This window comes from Thalassophryne amazonica, chromosome 15 (genome assembly GCF_902500255.1).
Source record: "Thalassophryne amazonica chromosome 15, fThaAma1.1, whole genome shotgun sequence".
Taxonomy (NCBI): Eukaryota; Metazoa; Chordata; class Actinopteri; order Batrachoidiformes; family Batrachoididae; genus Thalassophryne; species Thalassophryne amazonica.
Genome location: NC_047117.1, coordinates 11,552,344 through 11,566,230, shown reverse-complemented (window position 1 = coordinate 11,566,230; position 13,887 = coordinate 11,552,344). Strand labels below are relative to the sequence as shown.

General features: G+C 38.7%; 1 protein-coding gene across 1 annotated transcript; it reads right to left on the bottom strand.

Moving 5' to 3' along the window:
• Positions 1-547: 547 nt before the first annotated feature.
• On the bottom strand, positions 548-13,538 carry LOC117525757 (bifunctional apoptosis regulator-like). The gene is made up of 9 exons (XM_034187691.1): positions 13,429-13,538; positions 11,114-11,414; positions 7,914-8,012; positions 7,647-7,740; positions 6,026-6,198; positions 5,786-5,930; positions 3,211-3,387; positions 1,665-1,861; positions 548-1,581 (listed from the first exon to the last, which is right to left on the bottom strand). The coding sequence occupies exons 2-9, from the start codon at positions 11,392-11,394 to the stop codon at positions 1,389-1,391; spliced, it is 1,359 nt and encodes a 452-aa protein (XP_034043582.1). The 5' UTR covers positions 11,395-11,414; positions 13,429-13,538; the 3' UTR covers positions 548-1,388.
• Between the last annotated feature and the right edge of the window lie 349 nt (positions 13,539-13,887).

Here is a 13,887-nt window from a genome sequence, read left to right as displayed (position 1 = left end):
TTACATTTACAAGGCCAATAGTGCCCGTAGTTAAAGAATCACCCATATATCCTCCAGGCATCTGTCCGTCCGCAGGAGACGATGGTGTAGTGTCAAGTTTGTTCTTTTAACATTCTCTCTCTCTCTCTCTCTCACAGAGAGAGAGGGAGAGAGAGAGAGACTAAAGCACTGATTTCTGCAGATCCTCAACATTTCTAGTTCAAAAATAATATGGATTTAATAGAAAGTCTGACATGCACAGGAGATTGAGGGGATTTTAGTTACATACTACAAGGTGCATGTACCTATGTCTGCAGTATTACAATACTAAGCATTGCATGCCTATTGAGTGATTATTAATATAGATGAACTCTTAAAAATATTAATATTTTAAATTAATATTTCACAAATTTTGATCATCACTATTTGCAAATCAATGTCAATGAACTCTTTAAAATAATAATCAATATTTGCAAATTCTATACTTACAAAACAAGGTTTTCTTCCCTGTCAGTTTCACAACAGGCTAGCAATTTACATGACAGCAGAAAAATTCTGTCATTCTTTTCTCCATCAATATTTATTTTTGCCATCTTTATTAGATAAACAAAATCACAGTGTAGAACAAAGTGCAAAATGACAATGGAAAAATAAAATCATTTACTCTGCCACCTAAAAAAACAGACAAAATGTTAATTTAAAAAGAAAATTATACAAGCAAATAAAATCTGTTTTTCTTAAAATTATAAAAGATCAGTTTTAGTATCTTTCACCAAGAAATTAAGAACACCCGTTTGTTTTTTATGTGAACTGGCCAAACTCTTACTGGAATATGTTTTTTATATTTAAGACAACTGCATGTCACTTTTCCCACAAATCACTAATATAGTAACCTGATAACCTGAGCAGTCAACATAAAGTCACATCTTTTGATATCATCTACAGTCATGTTGCCAAACAATGAAAATACTCTGCCAGAACCAAAAGGAAGCTCCAACGAATAAGAGCATTAAAGTTTATAATACTGCTTCATTTGGTTATTTCCACTCATTAGAACTTTGTTTTCTGAAGCAGCAGCTTGCATTTAACTCAAATATCATGAAGACAAAAAAAAAAAGAAAAAAGGAATGGATCCTATTATAGTGCATAAAAAGATCATCCTTCACTGGATTCTGCACTAAACTTCACCACCAGCAAACTGGCCTGTGTGCAGAAGAACCCGTGGAACATTCAGGCAATGTGGCTCCTTGTGTAGAGACCACGTCCTCTCATTAAATGCAGATCTTCAGATTTAGCACAGTTCTTCTCTCATTCCACATCGGCACAATCCAGCAGTGGAATGTAGACTGGAATCTTCCAGTGGAAGTTTAAGCGTCCATCCTGAACACAAACTGACCACACACAGCCCCTCAAAGTGCCTGTGTGTCTGCACGTGTCAGCTGCTGCACCACCAGGTCTATGTTAATGATGGGACTGAAGTAGAGAGCCCAGTAGAACAGGCAGTTGCACACAAACTGCGGGACAAAAGGCCACAAGGCAGCAAAGGCAAACCCCTGAGACAACATCTTCCATAAATGGTTCCACATCATGTGCGGCAGCGTCCTGAGCAAAGTGGAAGTCGTAAGTTAATACTGTGCGACTTTGGTTTGGTGTGTGTGTGTGTGTGTGCGTGCATGCGTGTGTACCTGATCCTGGCTGTGGTCGAGAGCCTCCACAGGGCGCAACCTTCCAACACAGACAGAAGCATGGCGTTCACAATAATGAAACGAGACGTCCAGTAGTGGACTGATAGCCAATCCCAAGCAAACTCTGCAATCAGCTGGTACGGAAGCAGGAAGTACTTCACCAGAAACTCTGCCCACTGTTGCCAGCTGGGCTCCAGCTGATAAAACCAGCGAAGAACACAAGACAGATGTGGAATAAAACGTGGAAGAAAAAGATTTTGATCAGAAATACAGAAAAGCTTTCAAAAATGTACTGCATTTCCAGTGTCAGATTACTGACATTTTGTTCTGTGCACATGCACCCTCATCAGGGTACAAACTCAGCATGGCGTAACCACTGACCATTACAACACCACCTGCATTTATCACACAATCTCACACACACAGATTTCGCTGAAATTGAGCATATGAACATTTCTACGGAAAGTGTGAAACTGGAAGCATGCAACCTCATCCATGTTGTTTATTTCCTCAAATTAAGGAGGACACAATCAATAATTAAGTCAAGTTAGAAACAGACGTGCAACATTATTGGTGCCAAAATCTACAGAAGACACCTGTGTGGACTCAACAACAGCTTTTGAGCTCAACAACAAGTATCTTTAAGTTGCATGGTGATGCCATGGCAGTCTAAAGGATTCTGGGACAAAATGCAGCAATAAATAATTGTAAACCTATTCTGATGAGGAACAGAAGCAACGAACAGATGTTCTGTGACCTTATATGGTTAATTGAGGGTGTTTTTGTATGCAAATGACCATGAACATGCATGAGCACACAGGTTAGAAAATGTAGGCTTTATCAACAGCTGATACATACTGATGTATGACTGGTGTGTGCATGTTTGATCAATACAGATTTCTTTTGTACTTTTACGCATACTAAATTTGCTTGTACGACAGCATCTACACATTTTTTAATGCTGCTTTCTTGGCTAGGTCTCTCTTGCAAAAGAGATTTTCATCTAAAATAAAGGATATATATATATATTCCAGCGAAACATTTAATATTGGACATTATAAATGTTTGAATTTTTAATAACATAGAATTATATTAAAATCGGTCAACGTGCTAGCAAAACAACACATAAATGGGCACATTGCGCAGCAGCAGGTTACACAAACTCATACTAATAAATAACCTAGATATCAAGGGTCAGACTATAAAATAACAAGTACGTTGTATGTAAATAATGCTTGTAAGTTTAATTTTATCATTTTTAAATTTACTCAGAGACAAATCTTTAGTAGAATTTCATCTTGCAAAGTCATAATTCATCAGGTAGGTCACTATGGTTACAGCGAATCCACAGGAACAGAAATGTACTCTATTTTCCAGAGTATAAGTCACATTTTTTTCCCAATAGTTTAGGAGGTCCTAAACTGCTGGAGCCTTTACTTCAGAAAACACTGTAGCTGTTTGTTTTTGTTTTATTTTTAGTAATCCATCAAAGAGCTCCACTCATAAATATGCCTTCAACATGACACTATTTCTCCAGAAGTTTCACCTGTGTGCTGAAGAAGCTGCCCTCCACCGATTCATCGATGGTGATGGCGGGACAGCAGGTGTGCAGGAAGGGCAGGAAGGTTTCAGAGTAGTCAAATAAATACAGGTAGAAGAGAGTGAGGCGAGGGGAGTTCTTCAGTGCGTACAACAAGAACAGAGACTTCCCAGCATTAGCTGCCTGGAAGAAAACAAGAAACACATGAAAATTTATTTTAACACCACAGATTAGTGCAATTATTTCCAACTTGCTGCAGGTCTTTCAAAAGATTTTGTTGTCTGTTTAAAGAAGCCTAGTACATCATTTTCCAGAAGAAAGTCATGTTCAACATGACAGTGCTATAACTTCCAATTGCGCTGGTAACAGCGTATGATTTGGTGAATGCTTGTGTAAGCAGTAACTCAAAAACAATAAATACTATCATCTTGTAAGTCAACAAATTGAAAGAAAATCTAATGAGAACAAACACTTTAACATCTGGTGCACTTTAATGCACCACATAAATTGAAAAAGCAACTCTGTAATTTCACATACACATCTTCCACCTGCTGGATGGACTATGGAAATTTTTAAAACAGCTGTGGTTGAACTCACATGGTCTCTCCACCACAATCTTGTCAGCATTAGCTAACAAGTTAAGCTAGCAGTCGTGGGGAGAAACAGTGCTTTCTATGTGAGCAAATGTGGAACATAATATACAACAGATTGGGAATGTAATACTGGAATTGAAAAATGTATGGTATGTGTGGCTGGGGATGATAGCAAAACTTTAAACGTGTACTGCAAAGTAGTGATGGCAAACGTAAACACTGTTCCTGAACTTTTGGAAATGTTTGCTTATTTTTTTGTAACACTATAGAGTTCATATCAAAATGACTGCGTGCCTGAGCACAGCACAGCGTGTCGGGTCACTGGTAAATGGGGCCTCATTACATCGATAGTTTCAAAACTAATGTTTTGAAATGTTCTAGTGGATTTGCTCCCTCTGATGCTGAAACATCATAAAACACAAGTGACTGCATGGTTGCAGTCTGCACATGCACTCACACATACAGTAGTGTTCAGAATAATAGTAGTGCTATGTGACTAAAAAGATTAATCCAGGTTTTGAGTATATTTCTTATTGTTACATGGGAAACAAGGTACCAGTAGATTCAGTAGATTCTCACAAATATAACAAGACCAAGCATTCATGATATGCACACTCTTAAGGCTATGAAATTGGGCTATTAGTAAAAAAAAAAGTAGAAAAGGGGGTGTTCACAATAATAGTAGTGTGGCATTCAGTCAGTGAGTTCGTCAATTTTGTGGAACAAACAGGTGTGAATCAGGTGTCCCCTATTTAAGGATGAAGCCAGCACCTGTTGAACATGCTTTTCTCTTTGAAAGCCTGAGGAAAATGGGATGTTCAAGACATTGTTCAGAAGAACAGCGTAGTTTGATTAAAAAATTGTTTGGAGAGGGGAAAACTTATACGCTGGTGCAAAAAATTATAGGCTGTTCATCTACAATGATCTCCAATGCTTTAAAATGGACAAAAAAAAGCGTGGAAGAAAACGGAAAACAACCATCAAAATGGATAGAAGAATAACCAGAATGGCAAAGGCTCACCCATTGATCAGCTCCAGGATGATCAAAGACAGTCTGGAGTTACCTGTAAGTGCTGTGACAGTTAGAAGACGCCTGTGTGAAGCTAATTTATTTGCAAGAATCCCCCGCAAAGTCCCTCTGTTAAATAAAAGACATGCAGAAGAGGTTACAATTTGCCAAAGAACACATCAACTGGCCTAAAGAGAAATGGAGGAATATTTTGTGGACTGATGAGAGTAAAATTGTTCTTTTTAGGTCCAAGGGCCGCAGACAGTTTGTGAGACGACCCCCAAACTCTGAATTCAAGCCACAGTTCACAGTGAAGACAGTGAAGCATAGTGGTGCAAGCATCATGATATGGGCATGTTTCTCCTACTATGGTGTTGGGCCTATATATCGCATACCAGGTATCATGGATCAGTCTGGATATGTCAAAATACTTGAAGAGGTCATGTTGCCTTATGCTGAAGAGGACATGCCCTTGAAATGGGTGTTTCAACAAGACAATAACCCCAAGCACACTAGTAAACAAGCAAAATGAGTGTGCATATCATGAATGCTTGGTCTTGTTGGATTTGTGAGAATCTACTGAATCTACTGGTACCTTGTTTCCCATGTAACAATAAGAAATATACTCAAAACCTGGATTAATCTTTTTAGTCACATAGCACTACTATTATTCTGAACACTACTGTACGCTGCTTGTACAGCAAAGTTCTTACATCTGCCCATCTGAAACTATAAGCAAAAGCATTTTAAAATTCATTGTACAGGCTACTAATCACTGGGATCCAGATATTTTAATTAGAGTATCACAATCACAATTTGGTGCAAATTTGAAATTTTGCATATGCATTGTTTTCACCAATAAATACATGTGGAACACAATGTAAACCCTGTACGCTGCTCGTTGCCATCATGTTCCGCCTGTGAAACATGAAGCAGGGTAAACGGAGCACAGATGCAACATCCAGTGTAACAGATTTACCTTGTACTCCCAGAGGTTCTGTGGAGGTTTGACCCCTAATTCTTTAAGTCTGTCCAGTTCAGCCAGAACAGCCCGTCGATGAGTCTGATTCTCGATGTTGTAAGGCGGCTTTGAAAGCTCTTCATCCCCCAGCATCAACAGCAATCTAAGGTGAAGAAATCAAGCCTTTATTTAATCATGATGATTTGAAAAAAGGAGCAGGGGAAAAAAGGGACTAAAATCTAAATAATTTATCTTGACCTTCCATTAACATTCTCCTGCTGGAAGGAGTTCCTGTACAGCTGGGCCCAGGGCCCCAGAAGTTCCAACCAGGATGTAACTTCCTCTGACGTCCAGCGAGAGACAGGTTTACTGATCAACAGCTCGTGCTGCTCAACCACACCGGTGCTCCAGTGATACACCAGCACCATCACCTGAAAACATGCAAACATTAACAGAACAGATACCCTGAAGCCCAGTTTACCAAAGTTCATATCAGGACATAGTGGACACTGAACCTCACATAGAGAAAATAAACAACTCCAAGTGTGTGTGTGTGTGTGTGTTGGTGGGGGAGACAGAAAAAAAGTCACCTTGTAATTGTAATATTTAGCTTAAAAAAAAAAAACAGCAGTTGAAAAAACTTTTAATTACGTCCACCAAGGATGCAATTAAATCACTGACGTTTATTTATTTATTTGTCTGTCTGTCAGGATTACATCAAAACACATCATACATTATTTGCAACAATTATTAGTTGATATGAGATCTGAAATGATAAAGTTGAAGAGTTGGTTCGATATGAACAAACTGTCATTAAATTGGTCTAAAACTAAAATAATGTTATTTGGAAACCATAAAAAAGATGAACAAATACAGTTAAACATACAGGGGGTAAACATAGTATGTGTCAAAGAGAACAAGTGGTTAGGTAAGATCATTGATGATAGAATTAACTGGAAAGCTCATATTCAACATATTCAAAAGAAAGTATCAAAAAGTATTGCAATATTAAATAGGGCAAAGCACATTCTTGATGGTAAATCACTATATACTCTGTATTGCACATTGATTGCACCTTACTTGACTTACTGTGCTGAAGTATGGGGCAATAACTATAAAACTACAGTGCAACCATTAATCATCCTTCAAAAAAGGGCATTAAAAATAATTCATAATGAAGGCTATCGGGATCATACCAATCCATTATTTATCAAATCAAAGATTTTAAAACTCTGACATGATTTCGTTTAAGACTGTTTAATTGATGTATAAAGTGAAAAATAAGCAAGTACCATTTAGAATTCAAGGATATTTTATGCAAAGAGAAGGAATATATAATTTAAGGGGTTTGTATCATTTTAAAATGACTGGCGCTAGGACGACCTGGAAATGCTTCTGTATCTCTATTTGTGGCCCAAAAAATGGAATAATGGAGAAACTCAAACGATGTCCAAATATCAACCAGTTTAAATATTTATACAAAGAAAGGGTGTTCGCCGGATATGTATCTGATGAAAAACGTTGAGTTATGTTGTATGATGAATCTGCTTAATTTGAATTCTTACTATTGAATATGTACCGGGGTAACTAGAATGAAACAGGAGCTGTTGTGAAATACTCACTTCCCTCAGCTGTAGTTATGAGCTACTACTGGTTAGACTTTGTTAGAAATGAACGTGTATGAACTGGCACTTAGCTTGGGTTGATTTGACTGTACGGGTGGGTGTAGGCATTGATAAGCGCTGCTTCTGCCTATACCTTTTGGACACCATGTCCACTGTTTTCTTGTTCTTTCTTTCATGTAACTTTTGTTTTTTTTTGTTTTGTTTTTTGTATTGATTTTGTCTGTAAATGAGTGGGGTTTTTTTGTTGTACCTACAGTCACACACGTGAGTGCAACAAGGACTCCAGAAAAGAAAAAGCCAGCTCCTTTGTGCTGGTTTGTCCTGGATCGTCCCAAGTTATCACCATATCTAAAAAAAACAAAAAACATAGACATATAAAATAAAAAATAACCCACTCTGCTTCACAAAGAGACCAGACAAAGAGGTGGATACAGATTAGACATTGTGAGTCATGTGAAGTGTGACAGAGACTGTTTCAAAGCTCTCACACAAAATCATTGTTGCATGTGGCACTGTAATACCTTTGGAATGCCAGCAAACTATGTAAGATTTTCGGATCAGCCTGGATCTCTGCTTGCCTCCGCTGCACAACGTCACTGAAGAGCTTTTCAATTGCATCTCTGTAATGGAAATGATTAAATTCAACTACTGAACAGATGGAAAAGAAATCTAACACTGGAGGTGTTGACAGGAAAGAAGACACTCAAAATTCTGGTCTTGTGCGGAATGTGAATACAGATGTTGACAGGAAAGAAGACACTCAAAATTCTGGCCTTGAGCGGAATGTGAATACAGATGTTGACAGGAAAGAAGACACTCAAAATTCTGGCTTTGAGCGGAATGTGAATACAGATGTTGACAGGAAAGAAGACACTCAAAATTCTGGCCTTGAGCGGAATATGAATGCAGATGTTGACAGGAAAGAAGACACTCAAAATTCTGACCTTGAGCAGAATTTGAATGCAAATGTTGACAGGAAAGAAGGGCCTTTAACATCTCTGTACATACAACTAAATTTCTGCTCTCCCATCTAACCCATCTTAGTTACAGTTGGACACAATCCAACCACTTGCAGCCACAGGCCAGGACCTGAGGACCACCGCCACAGGATTAGAGACGCTGCACTGGTCAAGGGAAAGGAGGCTTTATTTATTTAAATGGTGGACGGAAATTAAGAGTACCAGGGGGAACTCAACACAGAAACATGCAAACTCCACACACATAAAAAAAAAAAAAAAAAAAAAACTAGGTATGGGGAGAATCAAACCCCAGACCTTCTTGCTGTGAGGCAAGAGTACCAACCACTGATCCACTGCCGTACCATTGTTTGTAGATACCACATTTGGTGACGCTACCAGAGGCGTGTACTATGGTGCTCGCCTTGGACTCTATTAACTGTTTGCTTGTATTTTTGCAAGATTTTGACCTTTGGATGGAGAACAGTCAATCAGCGGATCAGTCAACAATCAAGGTCAGAGGTCAAGGTCAAGTTTCTGTTTCTCGCCTAATACATAGGAACATGGCTAATTTATAGCAATGAGTTCAGATATTCTCTGTGCTCTGAGCATTGTTGTTATCACTGTGATACAACAGTGCTTATCATCTATCATTACAACTTCTTCTTAGGGGTCAGGGGTCACCACAGCATATCAATCGTTTCATCTCGCCCTGTCCTCTGCATCTTCTTTTGTCACACCAACCACCTGCATGTACATCCATAAACTTCCTCTTTGGCCTCCTTCTTCTCCTCCTGCCTGGTGTCTCCATCCTCAGCATCCCTCTCCCTCTATACCCTGGGTCCGTCCTCTGCACATGTCCAAACCTCTCTGACTTTGTCTCTAACCCGTCCATCAACTGTCCATCCTCGTTAATCCTAAAGGGAATCACAACATCTTCAGCACTGCCGCCTGTCTTTTTGTTAGTCTACACCGTACAACCTAATTGCCTCACTACTGTCTTGTAAATGTTTCCCTTCACTCTCACCCTTCACAAATCACTCCTGTCACCTTTCTCCACCGTCTCCACCCTGTCTGCATTCTCTACTTCACATCCCTATTCTCCATCCCTTTGGATAACTGACTCCAAATATTTAAACAAATCTGCCTTAACCACTTTTGCTCCTTCTAACTGCACTATTCCACCGAACTTCTCCTAACCGCACTATTCCACCAGGCTCTCCTTCATTCACACACATGTATTCAGTCTTGCTCCTACTGACTTTCATTCCCTTTCTCTTCAGAGCACCTCTCCACGTCTCTAGTTTTCACAGCACATCTGATCTGGTCAAACAATGGCAATAAAGAGTGTGGACAGAGGGGCTATGCTTAGCCATCTTTCAAATATAACATATAGCAAAGAGTTGTCCCATCCTATCTATGACTGATGCTTAGACCTTGATTCATGCATTTATCTCTTGTAGATTGGACTACTGCAATGTTCTATTTTCTAGTTTACCACAGTCCAGCATTAGGGCTCTCCAACTGGTTCAAAATTCAGATGCCAGACTTTTGACACGAAGCAGAAAGTTTGACCACATTAGACCCATTTTGGCATCTCTTCACTGGCTTCCTATCCCAGTAAGATCAGAGTTTAAGGTTCTGTTACTAATGTATAAAACTGTTCACGGACTGGTACCTCCCTACTTAGCTGACCTAAGTAAAACCTACGTACCGGCCCGGGCTATGCGGTCTCAGGGTGCAGGACTATTTTGTGTCCCTAGGGTGAATAAAAAGTGTGCGGATCAGAGAGCTTTCTCTTATCGTGCCCCTGTTCTGTGGAATGATCTCCCTGCATCAATAAAACAGTCAGATTCTGTAGAGACTTTCAAGTCCAGACTTAGGATGCACTTATTTTCCCTTTCATATGGCTAGCATACTGGCATAGTATGTTACTATGCTTTTTACTCTTTTAATTCATGTTATTAGGAAATGGAGCAGTCCGCAGCTTGAACTTTATCTAAATTCTGCATCTTTTAGTGAAGCTTAGGGCTAGTGGCTGGCGATCGCCTTAGCATTTCATTTGTTTTTCTTGTTGCTTAATGCTGACAAATTATACTGTATTTGTTGTCTTTCTGATGCCTGATTGTTTTTTTTTTCTCTCTGTTTGTGCAGCTCCATCCAGAGATGGGTGTGGTGTCTGGTTCTGAAACCCTTCTGTCCTGTGCACCGGCAACATTTCCTGTATATTCGTTTTGTGAATTGTTTTTGTAATATGTGTTGGTAGCATAGCCCAAGCAGAGAGTCACCCCTTTGCGTCTGGTCTGCTTGAGGTTTCTTTCTCAGAGGGAGTTTTTTTCCTTACCACTGTCGCCTGTGTGTTTGCTCTGGGGGTTGGTAAGGTTAGACCTTACTTGTGTGAAGCGCCTTGAGGCAACTTTGTTGTGATTTGGCACTATATAAATGAAAATAAATTGAAATTGAAATTTCAAAGTACAATGACATCTGTCTCTATGCTCAGTAATTCCACTCCAGTTTGCAGCAGCCCAACCATATTAAATAAAGGCATTTGTAAAAACTCATAATTTGTAAATAAGCCAAATAACAGAAGTTGGAGACACTTTAAATTAATTCCTTTTATACACCTTATACCTTTTTATTCTATAGCATACAGTTGTTAACAAAAAATTCTCAGACTGGAGGTAAATCTAAATGAGCTATATTCAAATAAATAAAAAGTTTTTAATTCAGACAGTACAGCTCTGGTTTGCTGGACAAAATTGTACCTCAGCAGTATGTTGATTTTAGGAAAGCCTTCCCACTTCTCACGGCACTCGAGGCATTCATTCTTGTGTGAGGATTCCCACCACAAAGCCAGACAATGGCGGCAAAAGTTATGGCCGCAGGTCAAAGTGGTGGGGTTCACCAGGATGTTGTAGCAACAGTGACATGAAAATTCGTGCTCCAGGGGTTTGCTGCTGAATGGGCTGGATAATGGCAATTCAGATGGCTGAGGAGGGTCATCCATTAATGTCCTGAAAGCATCATGTGATGAATCGTCCTCCATGTGTTTCTGTGTGCTTAAATCTAAAGAGGAAAAGAAGTGTTACAGCAGAATGACAAAAAGTGTACCCAGGATTAAAAGCTTCACAAAGACAAACAACAAACTTTACAGAGAAATTTACATTAGTTTTCAAGGTGTTGTCTTGTTTTAACCAAAAAGACAGACATAGTAATGTGATTATCATTTCCTTTAGAAAAATCTAAGCATGCACCGTCTAAAATGAGTCGAGTGACTTGACACATAAATGAGTCTACCACCTCCAGAATGTTAACATAACTCAAAAACAATACATGCTACCATGTTGGAACTCATCAAAATAAAAGACCACTTTACAGGGATACAGAATAACTTTTTCCAGTAGCACTATAGCCTCTTACTGAAAATTTTACAAGCACAGTTATAAAATTTAGGGGCGCAAGCCATACGTAAATCGTCCTGCAACATCAGTACTCATACTTTTCCCACTTTGACTGTATGACTGATTAATGCTTTCATAATAAATTAACTCCCTCAGCAATTTCTGTCAGAAACATTGTTTTCTTGTGATTGCAATTATGGTAAATGTTAAATGTACTGCATTTATATAGCACTTTTCCATCTGCATCAGATGCTCAAAGCGCTTTAATGCCCCATATTCACCCCGATATCAGGGTGCTGCCATACAAGGCGCTCACTACACACAGGGAGCAGAGCAATTAATATATTCAAAATATTACATTTACATGTAAAAATCAATAACTTGGAAAATAAGACAAGAATTAAGGCACTGAGGATTCTCCTTACATATCTGATCCTCAATTGTAGGTATTATTGAAACGAGACTTTAACTGAACCACCAAAGTCTGATGTGTAACAGTTACACATTTCAACTGAGGCTGTTTGACATTTTAACAAAGGTTCCTGGCCATATTTTCATAGCAGTTAATCTTTATTGGAGTTGTTATTAAACAATTTATTAAATGGCTTATTAAATGTCTTTAATAAAGGTTAGATTTCTTTTAAGTAATGTACAACTCCTCACAATGCTGCAAAGGATTTGGTACAAATTAGAGCCTGCTCAACATATCAGTTTGCCAACAATATCAGCCATTATGAGCCTTTCACAAAAATATTGGTGTCTGTATTATTTTTGCAGATATTAAAACTTTTATTTTACCAAGTAAACAATGCAGAAAAACACTTTGGCCTTTGGAAATGCTGTCATTACATAGTTTCTCCACCAGAGAACAACATTGCTGTCAAGCATGACTGGGACCCACATCACCCCTTGGTCACATTAGCTGCAACAGACAAGAGGCAAAGTGACCAACTGCCATTCATTTTCAATCAGAGTTTTACAGCAAGAAGAAAGAAATGTATGGCCCCAGAAAGGCAGAGCCAAAATGAGATAAGTCTATTTTACACAAATACTGAGCGGTGCAATATGGCGACTAGGAATCCGAGTGAAAGCAGCATGACATATTTTGGTTGGTTATAATTATATTCATGTTTAAACTGTAAAACATTTCTTATTTGTTTGCATATATATCATCAGATATACTGATATTGCTTTTTTTTTTTTTACTCCGGAATCATACCAATCCCCAGAAAATCCTTATCAGTCAGTCTGCATAAAAATGCTCCCTAAACAGACACTTCTTTCTCTCTCCTCTCAACAGATGTGCCGTTTTTAAGTTACGTCTCCTGAAATGAGTTTCTCAGATTTCTTTATTTCCAAAGATTAGTTCTGCTTGTCCTGTTAGAACTTTGTGGATAATCCTATTTGATAAACTGGAGCCTGATGATGTCAGGAATTTCTGCTCTAAATACCTCGACTAGTTTCTATCAAACGATTAATCGACTAACCCCTGCAACACGTGTCGCACAGGTCAACACAGCAAAAGGCAAATAATAAAAGTTTTTATTAAAAAGCATAAAACCTTTGACAATGACTCATTATAACAATAATCTGACTAGTTTACTGGTTCTGTCGTAGAGCAAAACAACGTCGGTTTTCTTCCTACAGATACTTAAAGTTACTTTCGTTTACAAACTTACTTTCGTAATCTTTAAGAATGTCAGAGAGTAGCAGCTTCTTCGACTTTACTTCGCTCAGACTAAATAAACGGTAAAGCAACTCCCGTCGTCGCCATCGCCGTCTACTCTTCCTCTCTTTGGGTTCAATGGTGAATTGCAACAGATATTTAGTGTATACCGCCACCTACTGTATAGGAGTGCGTGAAAGGGCTTGGTGTAGTAGCATATTTGATAGAAAATTTCTCATTTCCTTTAAATCCCCCACGACCCGATCCCGGATAAGAGGTTGAAGATGAGATGAGATTTCCTTTAAATCTTGGAAGTACAGGAACCCAGCAAAATGTAACTGAAATCCCCCATCTTTCAAATACTGTATTTAATAGAGTCAGGTAAACAAGTATTTGGACAATAAAAAGATACTGTCAATACTCCAGTCATCAATTTTACAGCAGGGACTGATCTAAATTTCTTATATGGGGG